The following is a 17,888-nucleotide window of genomic DNA, read 5'->3' on the forward strand; positions in this document are numbered from 1 at the left end:
TACAGTGTATAGAAGTACTGGTCGCACACCTCAGGTACAGTGTCTAGAAGTACTCGCCTTACATCTCGGGTACTGTGTGTAGAAGTATTCGCCTTACATATCGGGTACAGTGTGTAAAAGTATTCGCCTTACATCTCGGGTACTGTGTGTAGAAGTGATGGCCTTACATCTCGGGTACTGTGTGTAGAAGTGCTGGCCTTACATATCGGGTAATGTGTGTAGAAGTACAAGCATTACATAATGAGTACTGTGTGTAGAAGTACTCGCTTTACATATCGGGTAATGTGTTTAGAAGTACTGGCCTCACACCTCGGGTACAGTGTGTAGAAGTACTCGCCTCACACCTCGGATACAGTGTGTAGGAGTACAGGCGTCACACCTCGGGTACAATGTGTAGAAGTACTGGCCTCACATATCGGGTACAGTATGTAGAAGTACTGGCCTTACACCTCTGGAACAGTGTGTAGAAGTACATGTACTTGATTCACACCTCTGGTACAGTGTTTAGGAGTACAGGCCTCACACCTCGGGTACAGTGTGTAGGAGTACAGGCCTCACACCTCGGGTACAGTGTGTAGAAGTACTGGCCTTACACCCTGTGTACAGTGTGTAGAAGTACTCGCCTTACATATCGGGTACAGTGTGTAAAAGTACTGGCCTTACTTCTCGGGTACTGTGTGCAGAAGTACCACACCTCGGGTACAGTGTGTAGAAGTACTGGCCTTACACATCGGGTACTGTGTGTAGAAGTAATGGCCTTACACCCTGTGTACAGTGTGTAGAAGTACAAGCCTTACACCTCGGGTACAGTGTGTAGAAAAACTGGCCTCACACCTCAGGTACAGTGTGTAGAAGTATTCGCCTTACATCTCGAGTACTGTGTGTAGGAGTACTCGCCTTACATATCAGGTACATTGTGTAGAAGTCCTGGCCTCACATCTCGGGTACAGTGTGTGGAAGTACTGGCCTCACACCTCAGGTACAGTGTATAGAAGAACAAGCCTCACACCTCGGGTACAGTGTGTAGAAGAACAAGCCTCACACCTCGGGTACTGTGTGTAGAAGTAATGGCCTTACACCCTGTGTACAGTATGTAGAAGTACTGGCCTCACACCTCGGGTACAGTGTGTAGAAGAACAAGCCTCACACCTCGGGTACTGTGTGTAGAAGTACTGGCCTCACACCTCGGTTACAGTGTGTAGAAGTACTGGCCTTACACTCTGTGTACAGTGTGTAGAAGTACAAGCCTTACATATCGGGCACTGTGTGTAGAGGTACTGGCCTCACACCTCGGGTACAGTGTGTAGAAGTACTTCCCTCACACCTCGGGTACAGTGTGTAGAAGTACTGGCCTCACACCTCGGGTACAGTGTAGAAGTACTTGCCTCACACCTCGGGTACAGTGTGTAGAAGTACTGGCCTTACACTCTGTGTACAGTGTGTAGAAGTACAAGCCTTACATATCGGGTACAGTGTGTAAAAGTACTGGCCTTACTTCTCGGGTACTGTGTGTAGAAGTACCACACCTCGGGTACAGTGTGTAGAAGTACTGGTCTCACACCTCCGGTACTCTGTGTAGAAGTACTGGTCTCACACCTCGGGTACAGTGTGTAGAAGTACTGGCCTTACAGTCTGTGTACAGTGTGTAGAAGTACAAGCCTTACATCTCGGGTACAGTGTGTAGAAGTACTGGCCTTACATCTCGGGTACTGTGTGTAGAAGTGCTGGCCTTACATATCGGGTAATGTGTGTAGAAGTACAAGCCTTACATATCGAGTACTGTGTGTAGAAGTACTCGCCTTACATCTCGGGTACTGTGTGTAGAAGTGCTGGCCTTACATCTCGGGTACTGTGTGTAGAAGTGCTGGCCTTACATATCGGGTAATGTGTGTAGAAGTACAAGCCTTACATATCGAGTACTGTGTGTAGAAGTACTCGCCTTACATATCGGGTAATGTGTTTAGAAGTACTGGCCTCACACCTCGGGTACAGTGTGTAGAAGTACTCGCCTCACACCTCGGATACAGTGTGTAGGAGTACAGGCGTCACATCTCGGGTACAATGTGTAGAAGTACTGGCCTCACATATCGGGTACAGGATGTAGAAGTACTGGCCTTACACCTCTGGAACAGTGTGTAGAAGTACATGTACTTGATTCACACCTCTGGTACAGTGTTTAGGAGTACAGGCCTCACACCTCGGGTACAGTGTGTAGGAGTACAGGCCTCACACCTCGGGTACAGTGTGTAGAAGTACTGGCCTTACATCTCGGGTACAGTGTGTAGAAGTACAAGCCTTACATCTCGGGTACAGTGTGTAGAAGTACTGGCCTTACATCTCGGGTACTGTGTGTAGAAGTACTGGCCTTACATATCGGGTGCAGTGTGTAAAAGTATTCGCCTTACATCTCGGGTACTGTGTGTAAAATTGCTGGCCTTACATCTCGGGTACTGTGTGTAGAAGTGCTGGCCTTACATATCGGGTAATGTTTGTAGAAGTACTCGCCTTACATATCGGGTAATGTGTTTAGAAGTACTGGCCTCACACCTCGGGTACAGTGTGTAAAAGTACATGTACTTGATTCACACCTCGGGTACAGTGTTTAGGAGTACAGGCCTCACACCTTGGGTACAGTGTGTAGGAGTACAGGCCTCACACATCGGGTACAGTGTGTAGGAGTACAGGGCTCACTCAACGGAACAGTGTGTATGAGTACAGGCCTTACACCTCGGTTACAGTGTGTAGGAGGACATACCTTACACCTCGGGTACAGTGTGTAGGAGTACAGGCCTCACACCTCGGGTACAGTTTGTAGAAGTACAGGCCTCACACCCCGGGTACAATGTGTAGGAGGACATACCTAACACCTCTGGTACTGCCTGTAGAAGTACAGGCGTCGAACCTCGGGTACAGAGTGTAGGAGTACATGGCTCACACAACGGAACAGTGTCTAGGAGTACAGGCCTCACACCCCGGGTACAATGTGTGGGAGGACATACCTAACACCTCGGGTATTGTCTGTAGAAGTACAGGCGTCACACCTCGGGTACAGTGTGTAGGAGGACAGGGCTCACAACTCGGATACAGTGTGTAGGAGTACATACCTAACAACTCGGGTACTGTCTGTAGAAGTACAGGCGTCACACCTCGGGTACAGTGTGTAGGAGTAGAGCCCTCACACCTCGGATACAGTGTGTAGGAGGACAGGGCTCACACAACGGAACAGTGTGTAGGAGTACAGGCCTCACACCTCGGATACATTGTGTAGGAATACAGGCCTCACACCTTGGGTACAGTGTGTAGGAGTACAGGGCTCACACCTCGGGTACAGTGTGTAGGAGTACAGGCCTTACACCTCGGGTACAGTGTGTAGGAGGACATACCTAACACCTCGGGTACAGTGTGTAGGAGTACAGGCCTCACACCTCGGGTACAGTCTGTAGAAGTACAGGCCTCACACCCCGGGTACAATGTGTAGGAGGACATACCTAACACCTCGGGTACTGTCTGTAGAAGTACAGGCGTCACACCTCGGGTACAGTGTGTAGGAGTACAGGCCGCACACCTCGGCTACAGTGTGTAGGAGTACAGGGCTCACACAACGGAACAGTGTTTAGGAGTACAGGCCTCACCCCTCGGATACAGTGTGTAGGAGTACAGGCCTCACACCTTGGGTACAGTGTGTAGGAGTACAGGCCTCACACATCGGGTACAGTGTGTAGGAGTACAGGGCTCACACAACGGAACAGTGTGTAGGAGTTCAGGCCTTACACCTCGGGTACAGTGTGTAGGAGGACATACCTAACACCTCGGGTACAGTGTGTAGGAGTACAGGCCTCACACCTCAGGTACAGTGTGTAGGAGTACAGGCCTCACACCTCGGGTACAGTGTTTGGAGCACAGGCCTTACACCTCGGATACAATGTGTAGGAGTACAGGCGTCACACCTCGGGTACAGTGTGTAGAAGTACAGGCCTCACACCTCGGGTACTGTCTGTAGGAGTACAGGGCTCACACAACGGAACAGTGTGTAGTACAGGCCTCACACCCCGGGTACAATGTGTAGGAGGACATACCTAATACCTTGGGTACTGTCTGTAGAAGTACAGGCCTCACACCTCGGGTACAGTGTGTAGGATTACAGGCCTCACACCTCGGATACAGTGTGTAGGAGCACAGGGCTCACACAACGGAACAGTGTGTAGGAGTACAGGCCTCACACCTCGGATACAGTGTGTAGGAGTACAGGCCTCACACCTCGGGTACAGTGTGTATGAGTACAGGCCTCACACCTCGGGTACAGTGTGTAGGAGTACAGGGCTCACACAACGGAACAGTGTGTAGGAGTACAGGCTAACCACCTCGGGTACGGTGTGTTGGAGTGCAGGCCTCACACCTCTGGTACAGTGTGTAGGAGTACAGGCTAACCACCTCGGGTACGGTGTGTTGGAGTGCAGGCCTCACACCTCTGGTACAGTGTGTAGGAGTACAGGCTAACCACCTCGGGTACGGTGTGTTGGAGTGCAGGCCTCACACCTCGGGTACAGTGTGTAGGAGTACAGGGCTCACACAACGGAACAGTGTGTAGGAGAACAGGCTAACCACCTCGGGTACGGTGTGTTGGAGTGCAGGCCTCACACCTCTGGTACAGTGTGTAGGAGTACAGGCCTCACACCTCGGGTACAGTGTGTAGGAGTACAGGCCTCACATCTCGGGTACAGTGTGTAGGAGTACAGGCGTCACACCTCGGGTACAGTGTGTTGGAGTACAGGCGTCACACCTTGGTTACATATCGGATTTCACCGAAGTGGTTAACGTCTGAGACCCGCATAACTTCACGCTTTCCTACTATATTAAGCTGACACGATATTACTGGAATACTGCTAAAAACGGCGTTAAACCCATCCATCTCACTCACTCACTCACTAGGATATGTAGGATTATCTGCCAAAATTAAACAAATGGTAAATCATTCTATTGTCATTCACGCGAGGTAATTCTGAAGCTCTGCTGGTAATATGGAAGGGGTTACAACAACTGTATCACGATGAAACCCTGCCTGACAAGTATTCTCCATGTTTCTCTCTGGTCATTTCCTTGTGTGTTGTAATAGTTCACGATGTCCATCACAGTATAAGGTTCTCTTTTGCACTTTAACTACGATCTAAGTTTCATCATTCTCCTCCATGACATTGGTACATTGATTAGGACGCCTATATTTATAAACCCGTGAAGATCCGGGGTAAAATAGGTCTTCAGCAACCAATGTTTGCCGTAAGTGGCGGCAGACGAGATGGGGAGGTCAGGCTTGCTGTCTTGGATGATACATGTCATCGTATCTCACTTAAGGGTCACTATGTCAATCACTGGATTGTCTGGTCCAGACTCGATTATTTACAGACCGCCATGAAAGCAGCAAAGAAACGAACAAACAAACGAACCTTATTTCATATATTTTACGAAGTATTTCTTAACAGTGAGTCGAATGTTAAAGATTAAAGTCATTTCTTCCCTATGTAGTTTCAGCATCACAAGTGTATGGACAGACGAATTGTGAATGGGGAAGATATGGAGAACGGTGCGAAAAAGCCTGTCCTGAACATTGTATTGTCAATGAAGCCAGGAAACTCCAGCACTGCCACAAGTTGACTGGGAAGTGTTCTGAGGGATGCATGCGTGGGTGGCATGGCGATATGTGTGATCTACCTTGTAGCAGCCACTGCGAAAAGAACACATGCAACCAGCAGAACGGTCTGTGTACTTTTGGCTGTGATGGAACCTACAGAGGAGACTTCTGCAACATCACAACAGGTAGGAATGTCTACTGTGTCATTCAGGACTTGCATGTTCTTAAAAGTTAGCGAGTTTGGTTTGATGTTTGCTGTGAACATTATTACAGTTATATCACGGCGTGTCAGCTTGATGTGGATACGCCCATCACCTTGGTGAAAACTTTGAGCATGAGCATGGTACTGTCAAAACTAGAAATATACACAAGGGTTCAACTATCATAGTTTTCTGTGAAGCCTCCGGAAGATGCCTTGGACGACAGGTCACCTATACCATTATATGAATGTTTTCTTTTGATAATACAGTTTGACAAGGAAATATGAATTAATAAATGAGCTGCCGGTCACAAATAAGTACAAATCAAATTTAACATTAGACAGGGGTTGGCATATGTTCAAAAAAGAACTTGAAAGCAATACTCCGGCTTTGAACACATTTACAAAATGCTTCGATTAACATGCTGGCTATTTAAAATATTGTTTCATAATAATAATAATATTTGATTGACCTAAGATTTGTAAGTTCTTTCTTTTTCATAAGTAGTGGTCTCAACGCACTCAACGTCACCGACAGATGCCTCAACACCACGGGGATCTACCCCTAGGCCTGGGAAACAAACAGACCTAGTCGTGATTATTGTCCCCATCATCATCATCATCATAATCTGCCTCGTCACAGTCGTAGTGGTGGCATTTATAGTGTGAGTGTAGACCTGACAGAATAACGCATCCATAAATAACGGTGTGGCTATTCACGAGATACACTTTACCCGGATCTCCACGGTCGAAATTTCATTCCCATCCGTTGGTATTATACGAGACAATTGTTCCATTAATGAAGGGAATATTCAGTGTTCTTGATTTTTTACAAATATCACACCTACAAGCAAAGATTTAAGCACTTCATTCATCGTTAAAAAATGAATTTCAACTGCTCTAATAATTTTAATTCTTTGCAGGATAAAACGGAAAAAGGGAAGAAAAAACGGCGATGGAAGGTAATACCAAGACCAATGATTTTGCAAAGATATCACGTCACGAAGGCTAAAATGTCTTTACTTTCATATCTACATAATCTTTTAGTTTCTGATATAACATGCAGCTCACGTCGTTCATGGTATGCATCATCATAATATGAGGCTGGGATAAGAGACCAGTATTCCCTGATATTATGTTTTACTTCACGGATTGTATGTTTAACATAAGTGTCATCCATCCATTGTAGTATCCATTGTAGTTGGGAACTTTTTTTATATTTACAGGTCCCCGGAAGACAGTAAGTATATTAAAGTAACTTGACTTTTGCTTAAATGTACAATGGGTGTACTTTTTCAAATATAAGAGTTACGTCCCTCCCGACAGTTATTGGTTATCTGGCGTGCAGTTATATTGTAACCTTGAAATTATATTGCATATCCTACGACCCTCTGACTTGATCTGATCCTTTAGCAGCGAATATGTACGTTGAGACTAGATGCACCTTGTGTTAGAGGTGTTGGGTTAGATGGCAGCATGAAGCCAAACTTAGATACCAGAGACTGATGCTATTAAAACATATTATGTGCCATATGCAAACACGTTTTAGCAGAGGTATTCGTATTGCACACAGGTATCATGTGATCATTTCGAAGTAATGAAAAATATCCCTTGGCATTTAGTTCCTATGCATTACTTTGTTTCAGATTAATGACTATAAGTGATAGTGCTACTTTTACGTGTACACTGATACACTTTCAGTGTGATGAATACAAGGAAAACATTACTTTTTTGGGTACTTATACTCTTGTTGTGTCACATTGGTCATGTAAGTGTTAGTGGCACTTTTACGTGTTTACTGATGCGGTTTCACATTGGTAACTTTATGGCATAGATCTGCTTTTATATATGTTAACTGATGCCTTTGCTATTTTGAAAGTGAGGTGAACTGGGGATTGAACGTCGCAATTTAGATTGTTACACTTATGTAGAGACGTACATTCACGTGCATTCTTACGTCCGTCTAACGGTCAGAAATCAGAAGGAGGTTATAGTTCTGGCCCACTAAGATACAATGCTGCAGTGTTAACATGAATACCACATTCAGGTGCCCTTATACTGATCCGAGTAGTCTGCCCTCAGAGTCTAGCGCCAGGCAGAGTAACGCAAGTACTATCTTTTAACACAGTTTCGTTATCACTAGGACAGGGATCGTACCACCGACCTTCTGTTGGACCACCGACGCTTTACCATGTATGAATGGATCACCAAAATGAATGATTCAACATCAAATTGAACTTAATGACTACAGTGGCTTTGGGGATACACCTGGTGTATAACCTTGTTATTCGTCAATGCATTGTATATTACCTGGATATATAGTAGTTAATAATGTGCTCATATTTTTTACTGGATAACATCTCGTATTCAACTTCAGGTTGTTCAGTAAAGGTATATATTTTTATCTGATCTGGACATCTTCTATGTTTTAGTTCCCTTAATGGAAAGAAGTGGAGCGGCCTTTAGCAGTGAGTATTAATTATATCATATTTCACCTTGATATTAATCACTTGCTTGATAAAGGTAGCAGAAACTACAAAGAATAATAAAAAGAAGTTGGTTTTACATAGAACGTGTCTTGGCGTCTGGCAGATTGCTGAATGTCATTAACTCGTATCACTTGTTCATAAACAAACAATGATTTGAATTAAGTAGACCAAAACTGTATCATAGGCAGAAACAATAAGATCGACAGACATAATTGTTCACGGAGATCAATCCACCTTCCGTGAAAGTGACAAAACCAACAATGACACCCCACATACGTGTGTAGCGCTATATATACGTACATGGTCCTCTTTTTGCTTTAAGTGTATATTTTGACAGGGACATTCTGAAGTCATACATCACCACATTTTTTTTTCTGAACTGTACATGAGTGGGTATGACAGTTGTGGGTCTTATTTTTTTACCAGAATTGGGACATGGTCTGGAAGAACAACGCATTGAGTCAGGTACATACACACTGCTTTTCACACTGTAGCATGAATTATAACAATTGTATTGAACAACGTACATATATCCAAATCAAATGTGATATAAAATGTGATGACAATATAAATAACATTGATATAATAATCTCACTTACTTGATGTCTATTATTTACATTTCAATTTTCTTTTCATAATCGTGTTTCTTCCTGTACAGATCCAATTGACCGAGAGATAAACAATACACGAACATTGTTTGTGGAAACTGAAAACTTTAAGAAAGTGAGAGAAATGTTGGCGACGTTCCATCATGTGACCATCAGTGGTGCTCCGGGTGAAGGTAAAACATCCATGGCCCTGATGCTGGGAGCTGAATACAGGAAGCAGGGCTATGAGCTGGTACTGGTTGATGATCTTTCACAAGTAAACTTGTCTGACTGGCAAGGCCATGATGTATGTGTGATATTTGATGACATATTTCAGAAGGCAGGGTCCCATATGGATGTGCCTCGTTTTAAACACCTTCTGTATGACCTCCATCTGTACCTAGCACAGTGCAAGGACAGGTCTGAGAGACGATATGAGAGTATGCAGAAGGAGTCGAGAGAGGAAGAAAGAAGAGACAATCAGTCAGACATGTACCTCATATTCACAACAGAAACCTCCGCCCTAGAACATGCAATGTTAAAACTTGAAGGTCATCCAATTTGTTTGTTCAATAACTCTGCGGAAGCATTATTGTCTTACACACCGGAGGAGAAGAAAGAAATATGGATGAAACATAAACACCATTACAAATGCAAAGCAAACGTCGATGAGATGGAACTTGGTGCATGTGATAAACAAACTGTTGGATTTCCTCTTGTATGCAAATTGTTCTCCAGTTGTGCTGCCTTTCAAAAACACCAACAGCGTTTTTTTGAAAATCCCGTATCATGTCTAAAACTTGAATTCAACACGGTTATAAGTCGATTGGATAACCAGTCAGCTGCCCTAATCCTAGTGCTACTGTGTGACGGGCAGCTGAACCTCAGTCAGCTGGAGACTGAATCTGACAACCCAGACCTGGAGGCCCACATCAAGGCAGCTCTGTCCTTTGTGAAGACATCAACCAGACAAGATGTAGCTGTGGCTGTCAGAAGTTTATGTGGTTCGCTTTTGACAGAAGGAAACTTAATATCATTTTCCCATTCGATGATTTATGATGTCTGTGCCTCTGTCTTATTCAGTATTGATCCAAAATTTATCTGTAAACATTGCATTATTAAGTTCCTCTTTGAGCATGTACAGGATCAGCAAGCAGACATTGCTCCCATCAAAGAACACCAGCTCAGCATTCCTTTCTCGGAGGCCTACAGTGAAACCATTGATGACAGAATGGCTGATTCTATTGCCAGTGGGGCTCTAAGTGAATACATCATGCATCCCATATGTAAAAGGAAAGAGATAGTTAACAAATTGTCTCTAATGATTAAAGATCCCACTTCTCTGTCTCATGATGACATGCACAACATCTTCCATTATGCATGCTTCACTGGGAACAAGAATATCCTGAAGCAACTTGTTCCTCACTGTGACATCAATAGTCGTGGCTTGAATGGCTGGACGCCAGTTATGTACGCAGTTGTCTCTGGACAGGTGGGTAGCCTGAAACTCCTGGTGAAACACAACGCTGATGTAGAACTATGTGACAGCAACAACAACAGCCTATTACATTTGGCCATTGAGAATGGAACAACTGCCAGTGTAGAATATCTACTTAAAGAACATAAATTTGACATCCACACTCGAGGAATGCATGGCTGGACACCACTTGTGTGTGCAGTGTTTGCTGGGAAGAAGGATGTTTTGGATGTTCTTTTAAAATACAAAGCTGACAAAAGATTAAGAGATACAAATACCAGGAATGCGCTTCATCTGGCATGTGAGTGTGGAATTAATTCCATTGTGGAATGCCTACTGCAATTAACGGATATTAATGCCTCTGGTAAACATGGCCAGACCCCCATAATGTGTTCTGCATCATCTGGAAAGAAGAACACGTTTGACCTTCTTTTGTCAAGAAAGGCCGACATCAACCTGACTGATGATGACAACAACAGCCTCCTTCATGTGGCTTGCCAGTCGGACGATACATCTATTTTAGAGCATCTACTTACACACCTTGACATCAATAGGCCGGGAAAACACGGCTGGACTCCGGTGATGAAGGCAGCTGTGAATGGAAGGAAGGATGTATTTGACCTGCTTGTGGAAGAGAAAGTGAATCTTGAACTGACTGATGACATTGGTAACAATCTCCTCCATCTTGCATGTCACGGTGGAAATGCCTCCATTGTGAAATACCTACTCCCACAGTTTAACATCAACAGTCGTGGAGGAAATGGCTGGACGCCAGTGATGTATGCCGCTGTCAATGGAGACAGCGATGTGTTCCGCCTGCTTGTGTCAAGGGGGTCTGATCTCTCCCTGGAAGATGACTACAGCAACTCTGTATTTCATTTGGGATGTATCGGAGGAAACAGAACCATAGTGAAAGATCTACTGCAAAAAGCTGATAAGAACAGCCAGGGAAACCTTGGGAGAACAGGAATCATGAAGTCTGCTTGGGCAGGCAATGCTGATGTTTTCAAACTTCTTGTGTCAAAGAAAGTTGATCTCAAAACAGTTGATGATAACAATGATACTATACTTCACCTTGCCAGTCAGGGAGGAAACTGCTCCATTGTTGAATATTTGATAGAGAAACAGTTTGACATAAATTGTCGTGGAAAAAACGATTTCACAACCGTGATGTCTGCAGTCTGGTCTGGAAAGAAAGATGCATTTGAACTTCTTTCTTCAAAACAAGATTCCATGTCCGTATACAATGTATATCGTGACACAATACTTCACTTGGCATGTGAAGGCGGAAATATATCCATTGTACAATCACTTCTGTTGAGAATAGATGTTAACATTCGGGGAAAGAATGGCCGGACTCCAGTCATGGCTGCAGCTGTGGCAGGGAATAAAGATGTGTTTGACCTTCTGATTTCAAAGGAAGCTGATCTCACATTGACTGATGACAACAAAAACAACATTCTTCATCTTGCATGCCAGGGTGGAAATACGTTCATCATAGAGCATCTCATACCACTGTTTGACATTAACAGTCCTGGAGAAGATGGATTGACACCATTAATGATTGGAGCTCTCAGTGGGAAGAAGGAAGCTTATGATCTGATTGCAAGAAAAGGGGGTAATCAATCATTAACTGCCTCTGAAAATGATAATGTTCTTCATGCAGCCTGTCTAGGAGGTAATCTAGCCATTGTGAAGGAGGTGATTGACAGCTTTTACATCAACACCAGGGGAAGGAATGGCGAGACTCCTCTGATGCGAGCAGTCTGTGGAGGCTACATTGCTGTGTACAGATACTTGATGTCCTGTGGTGCTGACCGTACTCTGGTGGACAATGACGGACACACTCTACTACATCTTGCATGTCATCACGGACAGCTTGCAATGTTGAAACATATCATAGCTGATTTTGTTGTCAACTCAAAGGACAATATGGGCCTCACACATGTCATGACTGGTGTACTGCACAGAAAAGCTGCAGTAGTCAAATACCTGACAAATAGAGGCACGGATTTGACTTTAGTTGACAACACGGGAGACGATGCCCTTACTCTCGCCCTGAAACTCGGTAACAGACAAATCATTAAACAAATGAACAGAAAACAAGTCAAGCAAGTGGCACCGTGGAATGAGCTAATGAAGACCATGGTCAGGGGGGAAGTAGTTTTCCTGAAGACCTACAGTCGAGGGAGTCCTGACCTGGTTCAGACAGATCAGGATGGAGACAGTTTACTACACCTCGCCTGTCGAGGAGGCAACAAACGGTGTGTGGAGTATCTGCTCCCATCCTATGACATCGATGTCCAAGGTCGCTATGGCTGGACACCGGTGATGATGGCTGCTGTGTGTGGACATGCTGATATCTTCCAGCTACTGGTGGCTCAAAAGGCAGGTCTCTTTGTGGAGTCAAGCACAGGAGAGGATATCCTCACCCTGGCTCGGCGTGGGAAAAACAAAGAAATTATCACACACCTGGAGAAAGATAACTGAAATGAAAATATCCCTTTAACATTAAATCTTAGCAAAGTATTGGAGACTTACGTCACTTATATTGAAGTTACATCTTCAGAACATTACTATCCCATGGTGTAAAAACTTTGCAATAACAAAAGGGAAGAACAGGGACAGACCCATGGCATAACCTCACACTGATGACATCAATGAAAATTGTGCCTAGACAGTGTATAGACAGCAGGCATATGATCAAGCTCCATGCACTTTTCTGCAATTCTTTCGCAAAACAAATATGTTCAATTTCATGTGTGTCTCTTTAAAAAAGATGTTTCTTGAAACGTGGTTACCTTAAAATAATTGATTGTGCTAAGTGGAGTTACTTTTGACCCTTACTGAAGGCCTCATCTCCACAATTCGAACGGAAACATAAACTTTGCTTCATATAAAGTTCAATAAAAGTAGATATATTCTGAAATAAAAAAATGCATTTTTCAATATATATTCATCTCGACCTAAAGGTCGTGATTCACAATTTACAATTTGGATGATTGCATGTTTGTCGGGGGCATAAACTTACACAGGTTTTATTTATGTGAATAGAACACAGTGAATGTTCATGAAATACTTTTGTTTTACCGTAAATAACGCTTATGTACTACCAGGAAGGGCTGAAAATCAACGTCTAAGGGCTATGGGTTTACAGCGAACAGGGATAGCACAAAACCAAGCTACAAGACATGTTAATGTTTGTCGAAACTCAATATCATCTTTTTCGAGACGTTATCTACAGCAGGGAAACAGTCGTGACGTGTCACGGATCAGCTGCCACCGCGTGACGTCACGTCAACAAGACAAACAAGACGCTTGGTGCGTCACAACTCCTTGATTGAGATTAATTTGTGTCAGAAATCAAATCGGAAATGTATAACTGTACTGTTATCGTATACTGTTCATTGATGAGTCAAGGTATCACCTGGGCAGCTCAGGCAGTTGTGCAAGGGAATATTTAAGTCCAGGAGAATGTTTCAATGATGCTTGCGTTACTCAATCGGGTCAGTTTTGGGTGGAAGTGTAATAGAATTGAGCTGCTTCACAACATATGGGAGAACATAACTCATCATTGTTATATGCATGCCGGACGACAGCATTAGAGATCATGTTCTGCCCTGGGACGGAACGTCACGTTGTAGCAGCGTAACGCCCGCCCACATGTTGTACTTGTTGTAACAGGCTTTTGGCGGTAACGAAACATTTACATTTTGCCATGGCTGGCTGTTTCCCCAGACCTTTTCCACATAGGGCATGCATGGGATGAAACGATGCCTACGACAGGACCAGAGTAGGTCGATAACGCTAGCTTAGCTGGACCAATCTTTGGTTGATATTTGAAACAGCATCCAAAAGGCTGCTTTCAATCATCTGGTGTCGTCAATGCACCGCCTCTGCCTCGCCTTTATCAATGCAAATGGTGGTCACACCCAATTTTGACATTGTTTTGGGAGTTGTCACCTGTTACTAGGCATGACTATTGTCAATGGATGTGTTATGTTGAAACATTGATCATACGAAAGAAAACAAATATGCTGTTAATTTCAATAACATAACCTTTACACCTCCTTATATGAAGCAAGGTTACCTTTCCAATATATCAAACTAAAACGCCTTTAAAGACATTCCTACGTGCGGAAGCTTAAAATTGGAAATGATACAGTCTGTCCTACGTGAAGATTCTTGTATCTATGATCCGCATCTTGCACGGTCAGTCACTACCCATGGCCCATACCCGTATTTCAAACGTCTTACTAACTACCTGGTACTCTACCAGTGTTAATATTCTGTCAGCATGTTTAACTTATGATGTGTGACTAGACCCTATCTCTCAGTCAATCCACATCATAAATACAGATATACAAGCTAATGATCTGTATTTACACTAAATAAGTGTCTATTCACCTTACTAAATGATGCGTAATGTAATAAACGATCTGTCAGGTACAACCCTGTAAAAATCTGGTTTAGAATTCGTCTTCAGCAACTCATGCTTGTCCGTTGACCAACCGGATCGGATGGTCAGGTTCGGTCACTTGGTTGATGCATGTCATCGTGTCCCAGTTGCATAGATAGATGTTTATAATGCAATCACAGGATTGTGTGGCTCAAACTCGATAATATACAGACCACCAGCTGGGTTATTGCTTATTGTGGCGTTAAACAACAAATAAACATAATCTGGTATAGCAAACACGAATGATATGGACATGGCATATTGTTGATGATTTCCTAGATATACTAAAAGTCTTGATCAAATAGGCGATGTTTCAACCCTCTTGACGGTGAATGTAACGCAAAAGTGGAAGTGAGTCGGATGTTTCAGTACCGCTTGCAAATATCCTGCTGGTACAGATGTAAATATTTGATTTGTGTTCTGTTTTAGTTATAGACGTCCTGAATGGACGATGTGAGTCGGATTCGGGATATGTGGTTTTCACATTTGTTGGCCACTTCATTAGATATGTTTAAGCATTGTGTTAAGTTTGATATATTATTTAATGCATTGAATTCTACGAGAAGTTACGAGTACTTCATCTAGTTAAAATATATGTGTTTGTGTGGATAAGGTGAGTTAGACAGGTTTGTTTTGAGTAGCAGCAAACAGGAAATATATTTTCCTAGCATGTCATCAAATGATGTTTTAAGCATATCAAAGAAAGCTGTTTTATAACAATCACAAGTATTGAGAGTAGTGCCGGGTATAGATCACATGTATTATGATCAGCTGAAAACATAACCAAACTGTCTGTGCAAGGAAAACGTAATCAAGTATGACTAAATAATGAATGTGAATTTGTGCAGGAGAAGGATGCCAATGTATAAATGTATTTGATGAAATACTAAGACATTGAGTCGTTAGAAGTCTACAATAATATATACAGCAATACATTTCTGAGGCAAAGAAACAACAAAAGTAGAATATAACCACGTTACCGGTATACAGGTTCTGAACAGGAAGTTATATATATCACCGACTTTCGACGTTGCAGTAATGTTTGAAGTTTGAATGAGTGTGTACTCATTATGATGTAGATAGGCGTGTCTTATTTTTCCATTATCAGTTTCATTAGTTGATGCTGATGAATTTGAATGCTATGATATGATTATTATGATGCTCTTCAACGTGTTTACGTATTCATACCATTCAAGATACAATGTTATAACTGTGTGAGTGTCGTGACTAGAGAAAGAGGAGCGACGGGTAGATATATATTGTACTGGTGTGCGCGTGTGTGTGTGAGTGTCGTGACTAGAGAAAGAGGAGCGACGGGTGGATATATATAGTACTTGTGTGCGCGTGTGTGTGTGTGAGTGTCGTGACTAGAGAAAGAGGAGCGACAGGTAGATATATATATTGTACTTGTGTGCGTGTGTGTGTGTGAGTGTCGTGACTAGAGAAAGAGGAGCGACAGGTAGATATATATATTGTACTTGTGTGCGTGTGTGTGTGTGAGTGTCGTGACTAGAGAAAGAGGAGTGACAGGTAGATATATATATTGTACTTGTGTGCGCGTGTGTGTGTGTGTGTCAGTGTCGTGACTAGAGAAAGAGGAGCGACAGGTAGATATATATATTGTACTTGTGTGCGTGTGTGTGTGTGTGTGTGAGTGTCGTGACTAGAGAAAGAGGAGCGACAGGTAGATATGTATATTGTACTTGTGTGCACGTGTGTGTGTGTGAGTGTCGTGACTAGAGAAAGAGGAGCGACAGGTAGATATATATATTGTATTTGTGTGCGTGTGTGTGTGTGAGTGTCGTGACTAGAGAAAGAGGAGCGACAGGTAGATATATATATTGTACTTGTGTGCGTGTGTGTGTGTGAGTGTCGTGACTAGAGAAAGAGGAGTGACAGGTAGATATATATATTGTACTTGTGTGCGCGTGTGTGTGTGTGTGTCAGTGTCGTGACTAGAGAAAGAGGAGCGACAGGTAGATATATATATTGTACTTGTGTGCGTGTGTGTGTGTGTGTGTGAGTGTCGTGACTAGAGAAAGAGGAGCGACAGGTAGATATGTATATTGTACTTGTGTGCACGTGTGTGTGTGTGAGTGTCGTGACTAGAGAAAGAGGAGCGACAGGTAGATATATATAGTATTTGTGTGCGTGTGTGTGTGTGAGTGTCGTGACTAGAGAAAGAGGAGCGACAGGTAGATATATATATTGTACTTGTGTGCGTGTGTTTGTGTGAGTGTCGTGACTAGAGAAAGAGGAGCGACAGGTAGATATATATATTGTACTTGTGTGCGCGTGTGTGTGTGTGAAAGAAGATCTATTTGGAGAGACAGAGGGAGACAAGGGAAGGGAGAGAAAAAGCAGATGTCACTTTGTTCACACAATGTAGCCTGATATCTTTGGACATGACGAATACAACGCTGCACCTGTATTACAAGTACGCCAAGAGACGAGTGTCTAAAAAGAAATACCCCAAATATATTTGCTATGTCGATACATAATGCCCTTCTGGGTCGCTTTTCATTGATGTGATATACCGAGAACTGAAAAATTAGTGTAGCGAAACATGTCTTACTGAGGATACTCACAAGAGTGAAAAGACAAGAATGAGAGAGAGAGAGAGAGGGTAACACTCTCCAGTTTGGAGACTGGCTCTATTGTCTAGTGGTAGAGCGTCTGCCCGGAGATCAGAAGGTGGGGGATTCGATCCCCAGCCGCGTCATACCAAAAGACGTTGAAAGATTGTACTTGTTGTTACCCTGTCTGGCGCTCGGCTTTAAGGGGCTAAAACAAGGACTGGTCGGCTCGGAGTCAGTATACTGAGTAGGGCATTCAATTTGCTATGCGGCATGGTATCTCAGTGGGCTAGCACTGTGAAATCTGGACTAGTACAAGTAGCCACACAAGATCATGCACGTCGCCATATAAGTGAACGCGTCGTTAAACCCAATGTCACTGCACCTCACCACACATTTGGCATAACACATTCTTTCGGTCTGTGAGGCAAAAATGTGTGTTTTGAACTATTTGTGTGCTGTTCGATCGGTTCAC

At 43.4% G+C, this 17,888-nt stretch overlaps 1 protein-coding gene across 8 annotated transcripts in view; it reads left to right on the forward strand.

Moving 5' to 3' along the window:
* LOC124124412 (serine/threonine-protein phosphatase 6 regulatory ankyrin repeat subunit B-like) overlaps window positions 1-15,736 on the forward strand; it is a 29,109-nt gene extending 13,373 nt beyond the window's left edge. For 4 of the 8 annotated variants that reach the window (XM_048394985.1, XM_046487572.2, XM_048394986.1 and 1 more), the window contains 7 exons: window positions 5,521-5,811; window positions 6,331-6,490; window positions 6,749-6,787; window positions 7,052-7,065; window positions 8,258-8,293; window positions 8,741-8,779; window positions 8,973-15,736. In XM_048394985.1, the coding sequence (XP_048250942.1) occupies window positions 5,521-5,811; window positions 6,331-6,490; window positions 6,749-6,787; window positions 7,052-7,065; window positions 8,258-8,293; window positions 8,741-8,779; window positions 8,973-12,868 (4,475 nt within the window). In that variant the 3' untranslated portion in view covers window positions 12,869-15,736. The remainder of the gene's footprint in view (window positions 1-5,520; window positions 5,812-6,330; window positions 6,491-6,748; window positions 6,788-7,051; window positions 7,066-8,257; window positions 8,294-8,740; window positions 8,780-8,972) is intronic. The other 4 variants (XM_046487574.2, XM_046487571.2, XM_046487570.2 and 1 more) reach the window with 3 other exon arrangements.
* The last annotated feature ends 2,152 nt before the right edge of the window (window positions 15,737-17,888 follow it).

Source organism: Haliotis rufescens, unplaced genomic scaffold (assembly GCF_023055435.1).
Source record: "Haliotis rufescens isolate VD_foot unplaced genomic scaffold, xgHalRufe1.0.p SCAF_137, whole genome shotgun sequence".
Lineage (NCBI taxonomy): Eukaryota > Metazoa > Mollusca > Gastropoda > Lepetellida > Haliotidae > Haliotis > Haliotis rufescens.